This window comes from Acanthopagrus latus, chromosome 16 (assembly GCF_904848185.1).
Source record: "Acanthopagrus latus isolate v.2019 chromosome 16, fAcaLat1.1, whole genome shotgun sequence".
Lineage (NCBI taxonomy): Eukaryota > Metazoa > Chordata > Actinopteri > Spariformes > Sparidae > Acanthopagrus > Acanthopagrus latus.
Genome location: NC_051054.1, coordinates 13,257,627 through 13,275,833, shown reverse-complemented (window position 1 = coordinate 13,275,833; position 18,207 = coordinate 13,257,627). Strand labels below are relative to the sequence as shown.

General features: G+C 43.3%; 1 protein-coding gene across 1 annotated transcript; it reads right to left on the bottom strand.

Moving 5' to 3' along the window:
* Nucleotides 1–570: 570 nt before the first annotated feature.
* On the bottom strand, nt 571–17,150 carry disp2 (dispatched homolog 2 (Drosophila)). Its single transcript, XM_037071428.1, has 10 exons — nt 15,922–17,150; nt 10,741–10,885; nt 10,321–10,598; nt 10,207–10,236; nt 9,982–10,105; nt 9,261–9,376; nt 8,197–8,312; nt 7,293–7,390; nt 6,857–7,015; nt 571–5,781 (listed from the first exon to the last, which is right to left on the bottom strand). Exons 1-10 carry the CDS (start codon nt 16,014–16,016, stop codon nt 2,455–2,457), a joined length of 4,488 nt encoding a protein of 1,495 aa, XP_036927323.1. The 5' UTR covers nt 16,017–17,150; the 3' UTR covers nt 571–2,454.
* Between the last annotated feature and the right edge of the window lie 1,057 nt (nt 17,151–18,207).

The window sequence follows — 18,207 nt, the reverse complement described above, 5'->3', positions numbered from 1 at the left end:
TGTACAGAATAGTGGTGGTGACCTTTTTAAGTTCTCTTGTTCATAGAAAGCCTGTGGTTATTTTAATTCGTCTCTAAGGCAGGTTATTCTGCTGAGTGATGTAAAGTGAAGGCTCTTTGAAGAGTTGTGATTATACAGTCAAGATGTCAAAAGCAAACATAAATAACGCTGCTCATAGGCACATTTGACACACAAGTCTCTTCTCGTCCAGGTCCGAACCACCATCACTACATACACTAAACACCTCCTTAATTAATGTATTTATAGGACACATCCTTGCACAAAACACACAGTTTGGGTTATTTCAGCTGATGAAACAACCGGTTGAAAGACATTTGGCACATGCTGTTCATGTCAAAAATACTGTAGCTGTAATGTAACTGAAACACAGAATCGGCCGATGTGACATCTCAGCTGTGGGACTGAATGAAGATAAAGGCTCTCTGTTCCTTAAATATTCTGGTAGAGTTTCTCCTAAAAGTGCTGCAGCAAGATCTATGTACAAATAGTGAGTTGTTGAAGCAGTGGCACGTGATGGTACACCTGCTTCAGAAATAAATGACTTCTTAAAAGCTAAGGCATACACTGACATCCATAAATCCTGAAATAGTACGCACCATAACTCATTAACAGTGTTTTAACCTGTATATACTTTTATATCTGTATTAGAAGCTCTTTTTGCCTTTTAGTTCTTTAGGTAAACATTACATTTTTTGTAGGGATGCACGATATACAGTATGTTGGAGCTAATAGCTTATTAACTGTGAAATTTACACTATTATTTATAGCTCCAATAAATAAATCATAGCTCATAGATAATATGAATTCAAAATTGCTTTCATTGATTTAGAAAAACAGCTGCTACACACTCCAAAGCAGTAGGTGGCAGTATTTATCTTCTAAGTTGGTTTTCAATCTGCCAGTCTTGCATATCCTCAATAGTAGGACCTTATTTATGAAAAAAAAAAGATGTTGTCATTCACTGAGTAGTTTTCCACAAAACTATATGATATCTTACTATCTTTACAACACATGGAGATCAAAAGTGTTTTGTCTATTTTGCCTGACCATTGACTACTGTACAAATCTTTTCCAAAATCAGGTCCCACACCAGAACAGACAGGACTTCACCTCTCTGTGCACTGATTGTTCCTCTGTAAAAATTGCCATGGGAGAGGCAAACCCTGGCACTAGAATGACCACATCCCTGCAAGAAAAAAAGATAACTGCTAGCTTGTTTAAGCAAACATTCAGGTTTGTGAGCGACCAGGTAAATGTTGCACTAAATTGCTATGTCAACGTGTAGGTTGCTAGCTAGAGGGGAGGACAGTGCAGAATGAAAATGGTCGGTCAATGGCAGTTTGTTCCCAAACAGCTGATATCCAGCAATCTATCAATCAACATAGAAGAACGAGCCCAGCATGCTGTTGTCACACTCTTGACATCAAACTGCTGCACCTGGGTAGAGCCGTGCAGCGCAGACCAGAATGCTGTGCATGTCATCGGTGGTGATTAACAGTTACAGAGAACGTCAAGATTGCATTTTGCAGTACATGTTTCTCAAAGCGTCGGAGAGTAGGGAGAAAGTGTATGAGTTTTAATACAACATATCTGTCACCTCACCTAAAAAGCTGTGGTCACAACCAAAATGTAAGTTGTTGGTTGTCTTGCCAACCACAAGAAGCAGGTAATTATCGTATATCGTGCATCCCTAATTTTTTTTGGCACAGACACTGGAACAAACAGCATGACTTTTGATTTGACAGTCAAACACTAAATGCAAACAAGTCATGACAACAAATGACACATTACAAACTTCAGGTTTGTGGTTTTCCACGTCATGGTCACAAAGGATATACTGTACATATTATCGCCACAAAGTGAGAAACCAACTCTCAGTGCAGCTCTGTCTCTCTCTCTCTCTCTCTGCATATCTCCTATTTATCTTTTAATGTTCAGAATACCACGAATGGATATGGCTCATCAAGGTCAATACCAGCATGAGGAGGAGCCAGTGGCTGTTGTCATTACCCAGTCTGTGCAGGTGTTAAAAAGTTCCAGGCACAAAAATAAATTCTGCAGCACTTGATGATTTTTGTGTTAAGAACACACTGTATTCTCTTCAAGTGTGATACTGGTGCAAGGTTATGGCTGAGAAATAAGACTTCCTTCACTGCCAGGCTGAAAAAGTCATGCTCTGATTTGACCTTTGGCTGAAGAAATACTCATGCTCTGACCTCATCCATCTGTAACATTAACACTGTAACAACCTTAGCAGCAACATTAGACAACCATGCTGTCACATGTTACGTTTGCAGGTGGCTTATGTTTCTTTGGGCATGTTACAAAACTAACAGTGAATGCATCTTTTCGAGTTCAGTGACTCCTTTCCTTTTTAAAATACATTTAGAGCGAATAATGCACAGTGCTTGCAAAGATTCTTTCCGGCTTCCCTCAACATGTATCCTCCCGTTGTCCATCTCTCTTTATCCAAACGTCTGGCAGGTCTGGTTTACTGTTGGGTATGATAACAACTTCCTCGCTCTGACTGGTTCGGCCTTTATTGCACGTCTCGTAAACAGTTTCTTTCAGTGAGAGGCGAAGTGTGTCTCTCTTCCCGTTTAGATGTCCTGGTTGTAACTGAACCTCTTCTTCGTTTTGCTGCGTGTTGGAAGGCCCTGGTTCGATGTCGCTCAGGCACGTATCGTTGGAGTCCTCCAGGCCCTCGCAGGAGCTCTGAGACAGGGAGGAGCGGTGCCCTTTGCTGGAGTGACGGTGGTGAGGGAGGCTCTCCTCTGTGGCTTGTTCCTCTTTGCAGAGAGATGGCTGGTCAATGGTCTCCATTGTGTGGCTGATGATGGTCTCCTCTAAGCTGGAAGATGAGGAGAAGGATGTATTGCTCCAGTGCTTCACACCACCAGAATGACCTCTGCATGTTTTACATAACAGCTTGTCCTTAGCTACGTCGTCCTGTGCCAGGCCTGCGGGCCGCAGGGTGTTTTCTTTGTAAGGAGATGAAGTCTGCAGGGCCGGAGGCGCTTGGCAGATCTTATGTTGACGGCTGCACGGCATCTCCTCACGGTCCCCGTCCATGCTGTTCCTGCCCGCGTCCTTCCCGCAGTATTCAATCTCGTCAGAGAGCACAGAGGGCCGGTTGGACAGCTTACTTGTGCAGGTGCTGTTTTCGAAGCTGTCACTCAATCGATAGGCCAATGGCTGCAGCTCATACTGCTCCGGCCCTCGGCCCCCGCCCCCTCCTGCTCCAGCCTGTTTCTGTCTCTGCGGACGCTGGTGGTTGGGGTAGAGATAGCCACCTGCCTCATTGTCATAACTCCTCCTCACTCTAGATCTGCCAAAGGCTCCGTTCGCAGCTGAGGCTGACGAGGAGCTGGGCTCTGCTGCCGCGCCGTCCGTGTGATCTGAAAAGCATGGCAGGGTGATCGTTCCACAGTTTTTCTGGGGTCCAAAAAAGCAGCATAGGGACTGAAAAAAGAAAGTTGCGAAACCACAGGCTACACACTTCACCAGAAACAGGAAAATCCCCAGTTTTCTGAACAGCAAGGCCGTGGCAGGCAACATGATGATTCCCATGGAGAAAAAAGCACCAGAGACTATTGCTACAGGACATCCCATCCTTTTAGTGGCGTGTGCTACTTTCCCGATTCTGTCCGAATGAGGAGCCAAGCTGTAGGATATGCAGTAGTTCGCAATAAAGTCAACCGACAGCCCTGCTGCAGATGAGATAAACAAAGCCTCGATGCCGCTCAGCTGCCATTCAAGAAGAACAAGGAGGCCGACAGTGACAAAAACACTCCCTCCTACAGCTACAGTCCCATAAATGCTCAGTGGAATATTCCAAGTGGTTAATAGAAGCAAAGCAAACGTGAGAGCGACCGAGAAGCCGGCCACTACCAGAGTCTCTGAGCTCAGAGACTGCTGTAGGTCGAAAAGAGACAGATGACTGATGAACCATCCGTTCTCCAGCCCTTGTGGCGCCCCTGATATTTCGCTGTTAAACCACGTCAGGATTTCTCTGTAGAAATGGCTGGTTCTGCTGAAGTTGAAGCTGTAGAGGTATGTGGTTTTGAATGCCAACACGAGGGCAGCGGCCGTGCCATCTGGCTGGAAGTACAGGCCTCCGCTGTGGGCCAGATGGCCCTCGGCATACCTCTCCGCCAGCATCATACTGAGGCAGTTCTCAAAAACGCTGGGAGGGTAGGGGAAAGGGATGTCGTTACAGCAGAAATGTAGGGAGTCATCACTCTCTGAGCACCGTCTGACAGATACCCAGTGTATTAGCTGCTCCACCAGACAGACATTTTCTGCCATTGTATCTTTATCCTCAGGTGACGGTGGGGAATAAAAGCTTTGGTTCTGAACACGTCCACATAAGTCCCTCAGCCAGACCTGAGCGTCTGGCCCGCTCATGTTAAAGTACGGGTCGAGCACTAAAGACCCATTGCTCTTGGGGTTAAAGTGATCCCCGTTATCGGTTGGTTTGATGCCCCAAACAAGCATTAATGTAACAGGTTTATCCTCTCCATTCCTCTGTCTCTCAAACATAAACATGTGACGATACTCTGCATCGTACCTCTCAAACGGGTGACTGGAGCGGAAAAGCTGGGCGACCCTGCTGTCCAAGGTGGGCAGCTTCATGCCTGGGTCAATGCAGGACATGTAGGTGCCCCCTGCAGCGAGCACTGCGAACCAACACACCCAGATGTACCTAAACTTCACCACTCCGCAAGGCAGGATTTTCATAAATAATAAGTTGGAAGTGTCTGAGAGACCCCTCTTTAATTCCCTCAGCTTCTGCCCGAGAGTGAAGAGACACCTCTTGCGCGAGCTCGTATCCCAGAAGCCGCCGGTGTTTTTGGAGCAGCACGGTTTCCATCCCTGCGCCGCTACGGATGCAGAGGATGATTCTGTGTAGCGCTCGCGCAGTATGAAAGAGCACGGCAGCCACACCAACGCCAGGATGGAGCTGATAAACGAGGCGGTGCCTAGATAAACAGAGAAACATCTGATGGCTGTGATGCTGCTGAGATAACCGGAGAAAAATGCTGCGCTGGAGGTCAACCCTGACGCCAAAATCAAATAGCCCACTTCCTGCAAGGCTCTGTTTACTCTCTTCTCCAGGGAGGCAGAGGGATTCTGGGATAGCTGCAGATTCCAGAAATCAGCGAAGATGAAAACCTGATTGGAGCAGCTTCCCAAGAGAATGAGAGCTACCGAGAGGTTGACCAGAGGGAAGAAAGTAAGGCGGAATGCTACTTTGTAGAAGAAATAGGAGGTCAGGAGGGAGCCTGTGATCGCTATTGCAGATAATGCTACTATGAAGAGAGAGTGGAGATAAAGAGCCATAGTGAAGAGGAGAGATACAACAGCTAGGACAGGGTAGACCGAATCTCTCGCCAGGTAATACTTGAACAGCGTCTGCTTGATGCCAAAGTCCATGCCTGTGATCGTCGTGTTGTTGTGTGTAAGATCCCTGCCTTCGAGACTGCTCATGTACATCTCCATCATGTGCTCTCCTTTGTCGACGGGTAAGAACAGGAGGCTGTACTTCAGTGTGGGGATCTGGTATTCGACAGTCTGCGGCCCGAGGAAGTCTTTATCAACCAGGAAGTGTAGGATCTGGAACACCACTCGAGACTGTTTACAGCGAGAAGGGACAGAGGAACAGCCGCCGTGTTTGGGTCTCTCGACACAGGATTCCACTAGGTGTCCTTCGTGATAGTACGGAGCACATTTCCGGAGGAGGTTCAGAGACTCAGACACCTGGAGTGAAAGGGAGAGAATAACAAACAAAGGCCCTTATACACCTAAACCCATTCAGTTCACTCCAGAGTGATGTTAAAATGAAGTTGCGTGAGAAGATCAATACCACTCTTATGCTGTGCCAATGTTTACAGGGGGTTATGTGCCTGACTAATCACTGGCCCAGACCAGCTTCCAGGCAATCAGTCGAGACTCCAGGAAGTCGCTGTTCCAAGCCAAAAAAATGGTCCAGAACAAAACCAGGCATTAAACAGCCAACTGTCATTTTCACACCAAGATTTTTGTACAGAGTTAACCCATTAATACAACTTGTTGATTTGTGAAATTTGTTACCTTTGGACAGAGTAGGCCTAGCTGTTTCCCTATGTTTCCTTTCTCTATGCTAAGCTAACCAGGCAGTGAAGTTTATATTAACTTAACAGACACTTAAGTGGCATCAGTCTTCCCATCAAGCTCTTGGCGAGAAAGTGATAACTGTGTTCTCCATACATGTCGAAGTATCACGACAGTGTGTATACTGAGAGTGAAAAGACAAGTCCTCGAGACTCTGAAGGCTTATCTAGCAACGTTAGCTGCAGCAGTGCACAAACTGGCAACCACTCGAGGGGGCAGACGAATCAATCAGCAGCATTGTGACGTGAATGCAATGGAAGAGGGGGATCAAATGTGACATTTAGTAATTAAATGTTAAAAATAACACCTTTAAGCTGTAGCTTCACAAAAAAACTCAATATAACTTAACATATTCAATGTGTATTCAGTTATTTTACAGAATGTTGAAAAACATGTCTTCAAGCACCTAAAATAGGTTGTAAACGCAAAATGAAAATGTTAAAATATTTTTATAAGCAAACTGAGCAAACAAGACTGAGAAATTAAACTATTTCCATGTTTACAAATTGAACTTTCAAGCTTACACCTTTTAAAGTATTAGATTTTTCTTATACACCATGTACTATGGCTGGTTCACCTACTGTACTGTGTAAGACAGACTATAACTTGTGTTACAAAAAACATGTGTGTATAATTACAAGTAATGTGATAGGTGTTTTTTTTTTTTTTTAATCTGCTGTACCTGGTGTGAGGTGAGGCTGAGGCAGCACGAGGCATTGGTGAGGACAGCCAAGTAATTCCCCAGAGACCAGCTGGGGCAACAGCCGCTCCTGGACGTTCCTTCAGCCTCCCCCCTCACATGCTGCTGGCACAGGTCCTGGAACTGAGCCTGGGAACGAATCTGTAACAGACAAGGGAAATATTTTTTGAACACATGCCCAGTTTTGAAACAATTCGCAAAAAAAACCCAAATAATTCATTTTAGATGAGGCAACGCACATAAATTGTTGTTTTTAACTTCAGCAGGGCATTTAAATGTGGGTTCAATCTCAAGGCGTTGAAGAGAAATAGAAGATGGAGTGAAATCGGACAGAAGGTGATGACTAAAGGGATGAAGAAATGAAGCGAAAGGTAAAGGAGCAAAGGTGAGAGGGGGTGCTGAGTGGATCAGAACGAACCCTGGATTGCTCCACCTCACACATGGCGTGGATGGCCTTCAGACTCCACAGACTGGCTGAGTTCTCTGATCGAAACACCAACTGAGCCAAACGCTCGCCTGCATGGAGAGGGACAGATGGATGAAACATACAGTAAGATGACCAGCAGTGAATCAGAACTTGACAAGAGTTAAAGGAGCAGCACACCCCAAAATCTATGCCTTGTAGTGCTATTACTCCATCTAGATTGATTAGTAAGAGTTGTACGGTTTGGATATATCCACTGTAGAGATGCCTTCCTTCTCATGAATATAATGGAATTTGATGACACTCAACTACATGGAAATATCACCCTACAGGTAAATGTGTATGTTTCATTTTGGGGTGAATTGTCCCTTTTTTTTTTTTTTAAATGAATAAAATGAAAACCTCAAGGCTTGGGATTACTATGAATCCATTTAGCTTTCTGTGTATTCATAAAGACAAACAGAGGTCTCTGATCTAACTGCACACAATTTTAAAGTAGAGCTTAAAGGAGAAGATCTGGAAAATCTGTCTTCTTTGAAGCCACTCAATAAAACCTTTTATTCACATCTTTGTAGTACCCCGCTATTTTTTGCGAATTTGCATTTAACCAAAAAGCAGTCACTGTTTTCATCAGTCTGCTGAGTGTTGGTTAATCCTCTACAGGCTGGAGGGATTTGCCTTCAGCTCTCGGTACTTACATACTTGTTAAAGTTGCTCATAGGCATGTATCACATTTACACTGCTTAGTAATATTAACATCTCATTGTCTGCTCTGCTGAGTGTGCAGGAGTCAGTAGTGTTACCTTTCTACTTTTCGCAAACGTGCAGTGCAAATCTACAATAATAAATGGGCTGTTATTTCGATTTTATTGACAGGAACCGATCAGCACTGACCCACCTGGAGAATCACAGAGGAAGGTGTCTGGAGATGAATCTCTAGCCAGCATCCTCTTGGAGCGAGGCCTAGAGGGATTCTGACTGCCGTTGGCGTCTCCACTGGCAGCAACCCCAAAACTAGCACAGGCAGATAAATCACACACACGCATGCTTTTTCAACCCTTATTAAACACATACAGTTTGTTCCAAATTACACAAAATTGATAATTGTCGCATTTAAAACATAAACTACTACTTTTATTGGCCACTTGGGGGCACTGTAACACTCTAAGCGCTACACTGACATTGTTGTCACTTTTTAAAAGTTGCTTATGACAAATCCAGCAGTTCAGTAGGAATGATGTTTGTGTCCACCTGATAAGCACTCATTCAAAATGTCTTTTAGCGAAGTTTTTGGTCTCCCACCATCTGCTATTATCCAGGTGGTGGCTAACTTTGTCTGCCTGTTGTGTTGGGCAGGTAACAAATGGTTGGTTTATCAGAGCCTGGGTTTCTGCTGAAAACAGCTGCCTGCTGCGGCTCTAAATAACACTTGTAAGGGCAGTGAGAGGCAGAAAACCAAAACAATGAGCTAAAATAGGCCAAAAAGCTCCATGGAGCTGAGATGGACTAGTGAGTCGTATGATAATTCCCTGTTGGGTTCATACATTACATCTATACTTTAGCTCCAATATAGACAAGGACTTATTTTCTGGCTACATCCAGCCTGGTTTAGACCATATTTTAAAGACATTATTATACATTCAAAAATACATAAAAACCTTAAAATATATATGGTAAGCACTGCACAGCATGGCGTTTCTAACCATAACTTTATTTTTCTCATGTAAACCGATAGTCTACTTGATAGGGTTAGGGGCTTATTACATAGATTTGAGCTTTACTAAAAGCTTTCAGAATATAAGGGCATGATTTGGAGTGATGTAATGATTAGAAATGAAGTGACAATCAGTGCTGACATCGGTAGACATAGTCATTTGATTACTGTTGATACAATTGATATCGATATGGATTGTGGATATATGTATTTACTGACTGCACATGCTTCAATAATAGTGTTCTGACCTTTTGCTGAGCTGCTGTGGTAAAGGAGACAGAGTTTTCCCCGGCCCTGTGTTCTCCTGCAGCTCTGACAGGCTGGACTGGCGAACTCCGATATACGTTCCCCGGGGCTCAAAGCCCTGAACACACACACACACACACACACAGATAGACATCAAAGCTGAAGACACAGTGTTGACACTGGTGCCCATCAATGCGCTGCAGCAGCTTACTGAATGAATTAGCATAATAAGCAGCCGATGTTGTTCTGAACTGCCAGAGCAAAAAAAAACACCCTGAGTGAGCTTGTTTGGTCGATGAGTGTTTGATGTTATCCCTACACTTATAATGCAGATACTCTTGTGTAAGCCCGTCTTATGACTCATCCTCAATGATGCATTGTGGGGCTTCACGTGTTGCACCTCTAGAATAATGTCTTAATCAGCTTTCATCCTGAAAGCGCGTGTCTCGAAGGTGAAACGATGTATTTAATTAAGAAGACGGCGGGCGTGATCGAAATTCACCGCGGTTCATTGAATCAGAGATGAGACTGAAGTTAAAGGGGTACGTGGGAGATCATCCGTCTTTATGGAAGGAGTAATTAACATCCAGCCTGAGGTGGTGAGGGTGCTGTGTATTGTAGACTTGACGGAGGGGTGACGGCAGAGAAGCATGTGCCTCAGGATTTACATTTGTATGTTTTTGTCTACATGTTCGTGAGTGTGTCTGTCTGTCTGAGACTCACCAGCAGTGGGTCAGAGAAGTCTGGCAGTGGACCAATCAAGAGTCCAGCCAGTGAGCATCCAAGCAGCAGCACGGCACAACCCACCAACACTACCAACGGGTAGTCCACTATCACCTGAGAGTAACTGCAGGATAGAAAACCACAGGAGAAGACATTTTTTTAAAAAAAAGAGTTGGATCAGTGATACCTCCGGGTTTTAAAGTGAAAACTGGTTTCACTACTCACTTTCTAAGGATGCAGTAGAGCCCTCCATCCCTGTAAATACATGAAAACTTCAATATACAAATGACTCAACACAACTTCAGGACTATGGCATCAAAACTTTTCCTTCAAACACACCTCACTGTCACCACATGACGCTGCGGCGGCTTCTGTGTCCCGCTTTCATTCGACCCGTGCAGCCAGTGGCATCTCACCGCGCCGTGATGAGACGTCTGGTGGGCAGAGCTACAGCTGCGTCCCGCTTTCACCCCTACACCTGCTTCGCCGCGGGGACCTGTTGTGTTCGAATGGCTGTCGTGGCAGGCGTTTGGTTTGATTGGCCCGTAATGGCTGCAGTGGGGACATTTTCTAGGCTGCAGTGAATCGTAAGCTTCAGATTGAGGACCTCGGGGGACCTGGAGAGGAAACAGGGGGACGCATTTTGAGCGCCTCCCAATCTCGGATCTATTTTCTAACATTTTGAGACAGTGACGCGGTCTTAATGGATCCACAAACATTTATCCTAAAAGACAAACAGCACAGTCAGCTCAGACATACTTGGTGGTAAAGTTGGCAGGAGGACGAGGGTCTGCCGAGGCTGCTGCAGCTGTCACACAGCTTCCCTTCAGACTGGATGACTGTCAACTGGGCCTCAGTGCCACACTCGCTGTCAGGAGGGCACAGAGACAACGCCGGGATCTCACTGAGGGGAAGAAAAAGACAGGCAGGCGGAAGATGGGTGAGGGGGTGTGAAAAGATAAATAAAAGGGTTGGGAGATGTTGAAAATACGGTAACAGGAGAGGAGGAATGATTGACAGATAAGCAGGAGAGGAGGGAATCTCTGGTAAGTCAAGGGTTCAGAAGTTCAGTATGAGACAGTGCAAATATGCAGAAGGGGATGTTTATAAAACTTAGGCATAACAATCTGTCTCCCCACCACAGGCTGACTGACATCTCAGTTTCTCAACTGCATTCTTTGCTCGGCTTCACCTGGTATTCAACGGAGAATTGAGCAGGCCAGCAGAACTAATGAGGTAAGGAATGGATTTCTGGCTACTGGAAGTGAGGAGGCCCAATTAAAAAAGAAAGGAGGCAGGAAGAGAGAGGGGGAGAGAGTGAGGGACTGTTTTCGTATCGTGTCACTGACCCCATTATTAGAGAGGTTGGTGGCTGTCGAAGAGAGATAACATGACACTGAGCGAGGACTCGTGGGTAACGGCAGCAGTCAGGAGAACCCTGGAGAGACGTGTGAAATGATACGTTTCTCCTGTCTATATTTGTAAAGTATTTCGCTGTCATTCTTTCAGTGTGTGTTGCAGGCTCACTTTATGAAACTTGGTTAATTATAAACTGTGTGTGTGTGTGTGTGTATATATATATATATATATATATTGGCGTTTTAAGTGAAATGTTTCAACAACTAGTGTATATAGTGTAGTAGACATTTGTGTCATACTCTGTGTGAACTGTGATAACTTAAGACAAGACTGCAGACATGGTAAATTATGAATCTTTATATCTTGAATGTTTGATCTGTCGAGATTTTGTATTTAACAACTTTTCTCAAGCTGAGAAAGGTGATTTTAAAGTCTGTAACATCATCACAATGTAAATATATCAGTAGAGTGGGAACTTGCATATCCAGTGCGCTGCATAACCAGGAACTAAATTCAAGCAGCCTTCTTTGTGACTATCCAGTGCTATTTAAAATGTATGGGTAAACATTACTCTGCCATTAGTGTGTAAGCATGCTTTTGGCTCAAAGTACAGCCTCATGGAGCCACTTGCATGGGTGTAGACTCCACTCCTTTTTCTGTTATATGAACATATATTGAAACAAAAGTTATGTCCTGCAAAATGCACCGGTGTATTAAAGGCCCTAAACTCCACTGTTAATGTTGGGTTTCAAAATATCAGTCAAACCTACAGGAACTTCAAAGTGGAGTTCCAAACATGTCAGGCTGAATTTAGAGGAAATGTGTATAAAATGATGCACAAGACATGTGAAATAAACAAACATGTTAAGATTACGTAGTTTTGATAAAGAGCTTGGACAACACACTGGATACTGTATACACTATTATCAGATAATGCAGAAAAAGACGAATTTCGACATGAACCTATAGGAGGAGTTTGTATATTGGGGTTGAATCTGACTAAAATCTTGCTTTGCAGTCCGACAGAATCATTTATTCCAGTTTTACTGAGCGTTAATTTCCAGAACTTGAATGTTAGCACTTCTCAAAGTCTCATTACAGAGTAGATAAATAGACCGAGCTGAGCTGTGCAGTAATGCTCCAGTTGTGTCTCACTAAAGGGGCCACGAGGTCTGTGTAGTCTACCGCATGCTTGTTTTTCCACAGTAGACTGGATGCAACCGCACTTCCTGTCTTGTCACCGTGGCAACGAAGTAAGTCAACAGAGCCTAAATGACCTCACACAGTTTTATTAGCATCCCATAATAAGCCCAGAGATGATGAGCGGCCTGTTGAATCGGTGGTATACAGTAGCAGAGAGATTATGGAGCAGATTGATGGTTGGAGCTCGCTGTTTTGTCTTCGGATTACAATAAAAAGTATAATATGATCTAAATAATAAATAGCTCAGCAGCTCTTTTCTCGCATGGCAAATGTTTGCTATGTGGTTTAGCCTAGAGTGAGTGGGTAAACACACGCATATAAAAGGTACAGTATTTTTACGGCTGTGGCGCGATAAACTCCATCCAAGCAGAACACCTTATGTTAAATCATTAGTGGGTAGTGTGGAACCTGTGCCTGGCAGCCCCCTCTCTACAGGGTTCAGGATAATTGTTAGTATTTAAGCCCATTACTCCTCTTTGACGGGCGCACACACACACACACACGCACACACACACACACACACACACACGAGGAGAGCAATTTGTGAAACTCATCAATATTTCAGTGGATGAATACAAAAATACATCCAGGAAGGTGTTTTCTCCCCCCACACCCGGGGGGAGAAAAAGGATGCTTACGTTGTCGCTGATGTCAGAATGACGTCAGAAATGTGGGAGACATCCAAACAAGAAAAGAAAAGTTGCTCCCTCCCCATTGCTCTAAACTGTATTCTTAGCCTGTGCCCAAAGGATTGTAATTCAAACAGCACAGAAAAGAAAATGACTGATTTACAGTATGTCTCTGACAAGCAAGAAGTCTAATCTAATTGCTGGGAGGATGTGAAGACCCTCTGGTGGTTAAGGGCTTAAGGAGCTCTCTGGATGCCTTGTCCTTGAAATAATGACACACTCAATGAAAAGAGAAAATCAGACTAATTCCATGAGGTTTGGAGTCCCTTTCTTTCATTCTCGGAAAATTATGATCTCAGGGAAGCTCTGGAAATTTTAATTCGATACTTTCATGGAAATGCATTTGTTAACATCCAGTCTGATGCTCGGTAGTCCAGTACGTATATCAATGCTGTCGGTATGTGTTTGTTTTCTTTTCGTTCTTTATGTTTTTGTCTTCGTGTGTAGACGGTTTACATTGTTATGAACATTTCATTTGTTGTTTAAAGCTGCACTATGTAGATTTCGGGAGGAGGAAACATGGTCATTGATTTTTTTTTTTCCATGCATAAACAAACTAATCAAAGAAACTAAACAAACAAACTCTTTTTGTCATGATTTAATAAATAAACTAACCTCAAAGGACAACATAGTTTCATACTCTTTTACTTTACTTTATTTGGCGGACCCTGCCACCCTTCTAGCTTCTGGGGACCTTTTCTTCGTCGGAGAGCATTCAGTTATATTCAGTTATAGCAAACATAAACATTTCAGACTTTGTATTAGTACCTCATTAATATTGTAAAATATCAAAATTCAGTTTGTACTTCTCATCCAAAACTACATAGTGCTCCTTTAATGTATTTGTGTGATTTGCCCAATCAAAACTCAAGTGAATACAAGCTTACATACATAATGTCTGTTGCCAGGTCATAATGTACTAAAATGACCTTATATATTACAACAGCTATGAAATATTATTGAAGGAAGTCAAAATATTAGAAACACCTCACACTATAAAGCATTATAATTCAATAGCATCTCAAACTGGAGCCTCAAAAATGACAAGAAAGATTTATCGACGCAGCACTAAAACATTTTCATTTGAAAAAAAAATTAACATAATCACCTTCTCAAGGGGAAGATTCAGTTCTGGCCTGTTGTATTGGACTGCTTTATCTTAAGCTAGGTTGACCTAACAACGACTGAATGTATGCTGTGGCTGAAGCATTCAGGAAACTTCACTGTAGAAATAACACAACCAAAGGTCCTGCCTCAAGTAAAGGTGCATAAGTAAAACTAATCAGTGCAGACAAAATGGCCCCTCTAGGTGTTACACAATTCTGTTTTATATCAGATAATTATTGAAGATGAGTTACTGCGCATTTTACTGTTGTAGCTGGTCAGGGTGGACATTTTTACTATACTGTACACGATGTGACTCATTTTATCACATCCCTCTTTGGTATGTAATTAAAGTTGGTTTATTAGATTCATTTCCTTCCCTTCTAACTGTGGTCCAAACTAAGTTTCAGCCCATTAAGTTAATCTTATGGGTGATAATTCAAGCTGTAACAGCAGTGTTTAAGGACAGCTTCAAGGCACTAAAAAGACTCCAGCAGGAAGAATAACAAAAAAATATTTCACAAGCTTTAGACTGTCAGCTCTCACTACTCTCCCCTCTGTCTCTTTCCCTTTTCTACAGCATGTCTCTTTCATCAGTTCTCTGGCTGCCAGTCAGTGTCGTGTCCCCAAACATCTCCTAAACCGCCAATCACCCACACATATGCACGAAAAAAAAGGACAAAAGCTCAGGCTACGTGCAGGGAGGCAGACTGTTAACCTTCCTAAAAGAGAAAGCTGGTATCTGTTGGGGCATTTATTTAGAGGAAAAAGACTTGGGGGTCTGCGCCTCGAGGTGCAGGAAAAGAAACCACGAGAGGATCCTCGTTGGAGAGACAAAAAAAAAAAAAGGGTGGCCTGTCGCTGCTGAACCAAAGGATGGCAGGCCTCAGCTGTTTCCAGCCCTGACTGTCATGTTTGAAGCCCCTTGGCCATTTTTATATGTAGCAGCAGAGTGAGTGACGTGGGGGACATCAGTGACCCGGAGAAGCAGGAGGCTGATGACTCTGAACAGATCTCGCTGAAGTCAAATAGAGTGTAACTGTGACAGAGAGAGAGAGTGTGTTTGTGTTGCTGCATCAAGGGGAAAAAATGATTTTTTATATATATATATATATATATATATATATATATATATATATATATATATATATATATATATATATATATATATATATATATATATTAAAGGGACTGGCTCTGGCTAGCATCTCCCTAACACACGTGTGATCTCTTGAATTAAAAAGAGGATATTTGACCTGGAAATGTAAGACAACAAAAGTAAGTTGAAAGACACAGATGACCATCTATTGGTTTCAGTCAAACATAATCAAGGAATAGCAAAACAATGCTGAAATGGCAATTCTAATAGTGTAATGGGGGAAAAAAACAAGAGCAGCAGTAACCATATCCAGTGCATTATCCCATTGTGCACAGCTGGACTGAACAATACTCACATCGGCCACCGGAGGGGAAGGACACATCCGCGTCTCCTGCTGCAAATCTCAGTTATTTTTTCCCACTGTAGTCAAGTTACACACTCAGCACCAGAGATAACCACACGCAAAGAAGAAAAAAAAGAACCCACCTCTGGCAAGCCTGCTGAATGTCCCTTTCATCTGTGGGAGACTCATCCATCACTATCGCATCCGTGCTCTCTCCTATTCTCGAGCAAGCCTCCATTTCCCCCCCTCTGAATCCGCTCCGAGACTCGACCTGAGAGAAGGCAATTATGGAATTTGCTGTTGTTTCACGAATTGGTTTCCAGCAGCCTCCATCTGCCCGGACTTGAGTCCACGAGGATCAGAGGTGCGGGCTTGTTTCTGAGGCTGCTACTACAGAGCAGCACCGGGGCTCTTTGGGTTAATCTGCCCCGAGCTGCGCGCTGATTGGCGGAGCCGCCGTGATGCTGAGGACGCCGCCTGGTCGCTGTCCAACCGGCCGCGGTGCTGGAGCACTAAAGTGACGGATAGTATGCATCAGTGGCCGCTTAATTGGCTCGGGCCGCAGCTACATCTGCTGCTTAATGTCCGTCATGAAGGTGCGCAGACAACGATGATGTGATCAATTACAGCAGTCACTTCACCGGGACCTCCAGCTGCTGATCACCGCCGTGCAGCACAGTCACAGTGACCTACATATCAACTGAGGAGCTGAAATCAAACCGTAAGAGCGACTGCCCCCAGTTTCCTTTATTCAGATCTATACCAGTGGATAAGGAAGAGACTGAGAGCATCAATTTTTCAATTGTTAGGTTGAGGTTGCAGGATTTAATATAAGTTGGAAGTATATCACACTATTGATGAAGGGTGTGTAAGTGGTTTTGTTTATGGTTGATGAAATTTGAAATGTGTTATAGATCAGCTGTTAATGATCAATAGGGACAACTTTTGAGTTGCCAGGTTGTGGAAAAATGTGTTTGAGTAGCTACACCCCCTGCTACGTGTACTGAATCTGCCAAAATCATAAATTAAGGAATATTATTTTGCCTCTGTATTTAGTACTATTGTACTTATTCAACTACTTATGTACTTTCCAAATATATTTTCCATTTTATTTATTCATTTTTTTCTTATTTCTGCTTTCAGTCCTCCTAACATGTACACTCCATCCTTTGCAACCTTTAAAACCAGGAAAAGACCACTCTCCATACCATAATCATACCATACCGTATACAAAAGCAAAGATGGTTTAAAGTTTCATATCACGATAACGACATAATATCAATATATGGTGCAGCCCTGGACTGAAATCCCCTGATTGGTGAATTATTAACTCTCCCAGCTGCAGGCTAGACTGCTTATTAGAAAGTTAGAAGAAAAAATCATTTATTAATGATTTGACAACATTATTACTTTGTTCTTCCCTCACAGAAAAGGGATTTTTTCCCCAAACCCCAAATTTAGTAATTCATCATCTAATGACTATCTATCTATCTATCTATCTATCTATCTATCTATCTATCTATCTATCTATCTATCTATCTATCTGTCTGTCTGTCTGTCTGTCTGTCTGTCTGTCTGTCTGTCTGACTGTCACTTCAATAAAAGCGCTTGTGTGAAGTTTTCAAGTATGGCATCAGTTTGATATTGATTTGCAGATGCCAAAAAAGCAGCTTTATTACTAAGAAGAGATGAGAAGAAAAGGAAAGAGGAAAACAAGACAACAGAAGGAAACAGAATATGACTTTGGGCTACTTATTAAGAGGAGTGAGAGTCAGCCGGAGCCGACCGTCTTGAAAAGAATGGAGAAGCTGTGACACAGCAGACCTGTGTGACTCTGCTAATGAGGCAGCCTCTGGTCTGGCTCTGGTTATAAATATGAATCATGGCGCTGGGCCCTTGTGTCTGAAGGGCCAACTTGGGAGAAAAAAAAGGGGGGGGGAAATGATATATTGGAAGAAAGACAAAGATCATGAAGAGCAGGGTGTGAGAAAGTTTTGTGGGTGAGATAAAAGTCACGTTTTATGGTTTTAAATGAGAAGCAGAGGCGACGGGGGGGAATCTTTATTTTCATCTCAATAATGAAGCTTCGTTTTGCGCTTCAGCGAGTTGTGATGTTCAAAACGGAGTCACAGATAGCAAAAAAGCAGTTGATTAAGTGTAATTTGAATGATTCAGAGCTGTTAAATGTGGTTCAGAGGATGCAAGTGGGAGCTCAGAAAGCCAGTAAGTGGACCTTTGAGCTCAGACCTCCTTAACCATCTTCATGCTCAAGTGTTTCTCTGCTATGGACTCAACAAAAGGCCTGCTGTGTTGGTGGTTGGCATGGAGTTTTCCGAACAGCCTGCTCTGCAGCTGACATGGCTAATGCCTCGCTGACTTCAGACACTTATTAACTTACACTGCTCGGCCTGCAACACACATGCGCGCGC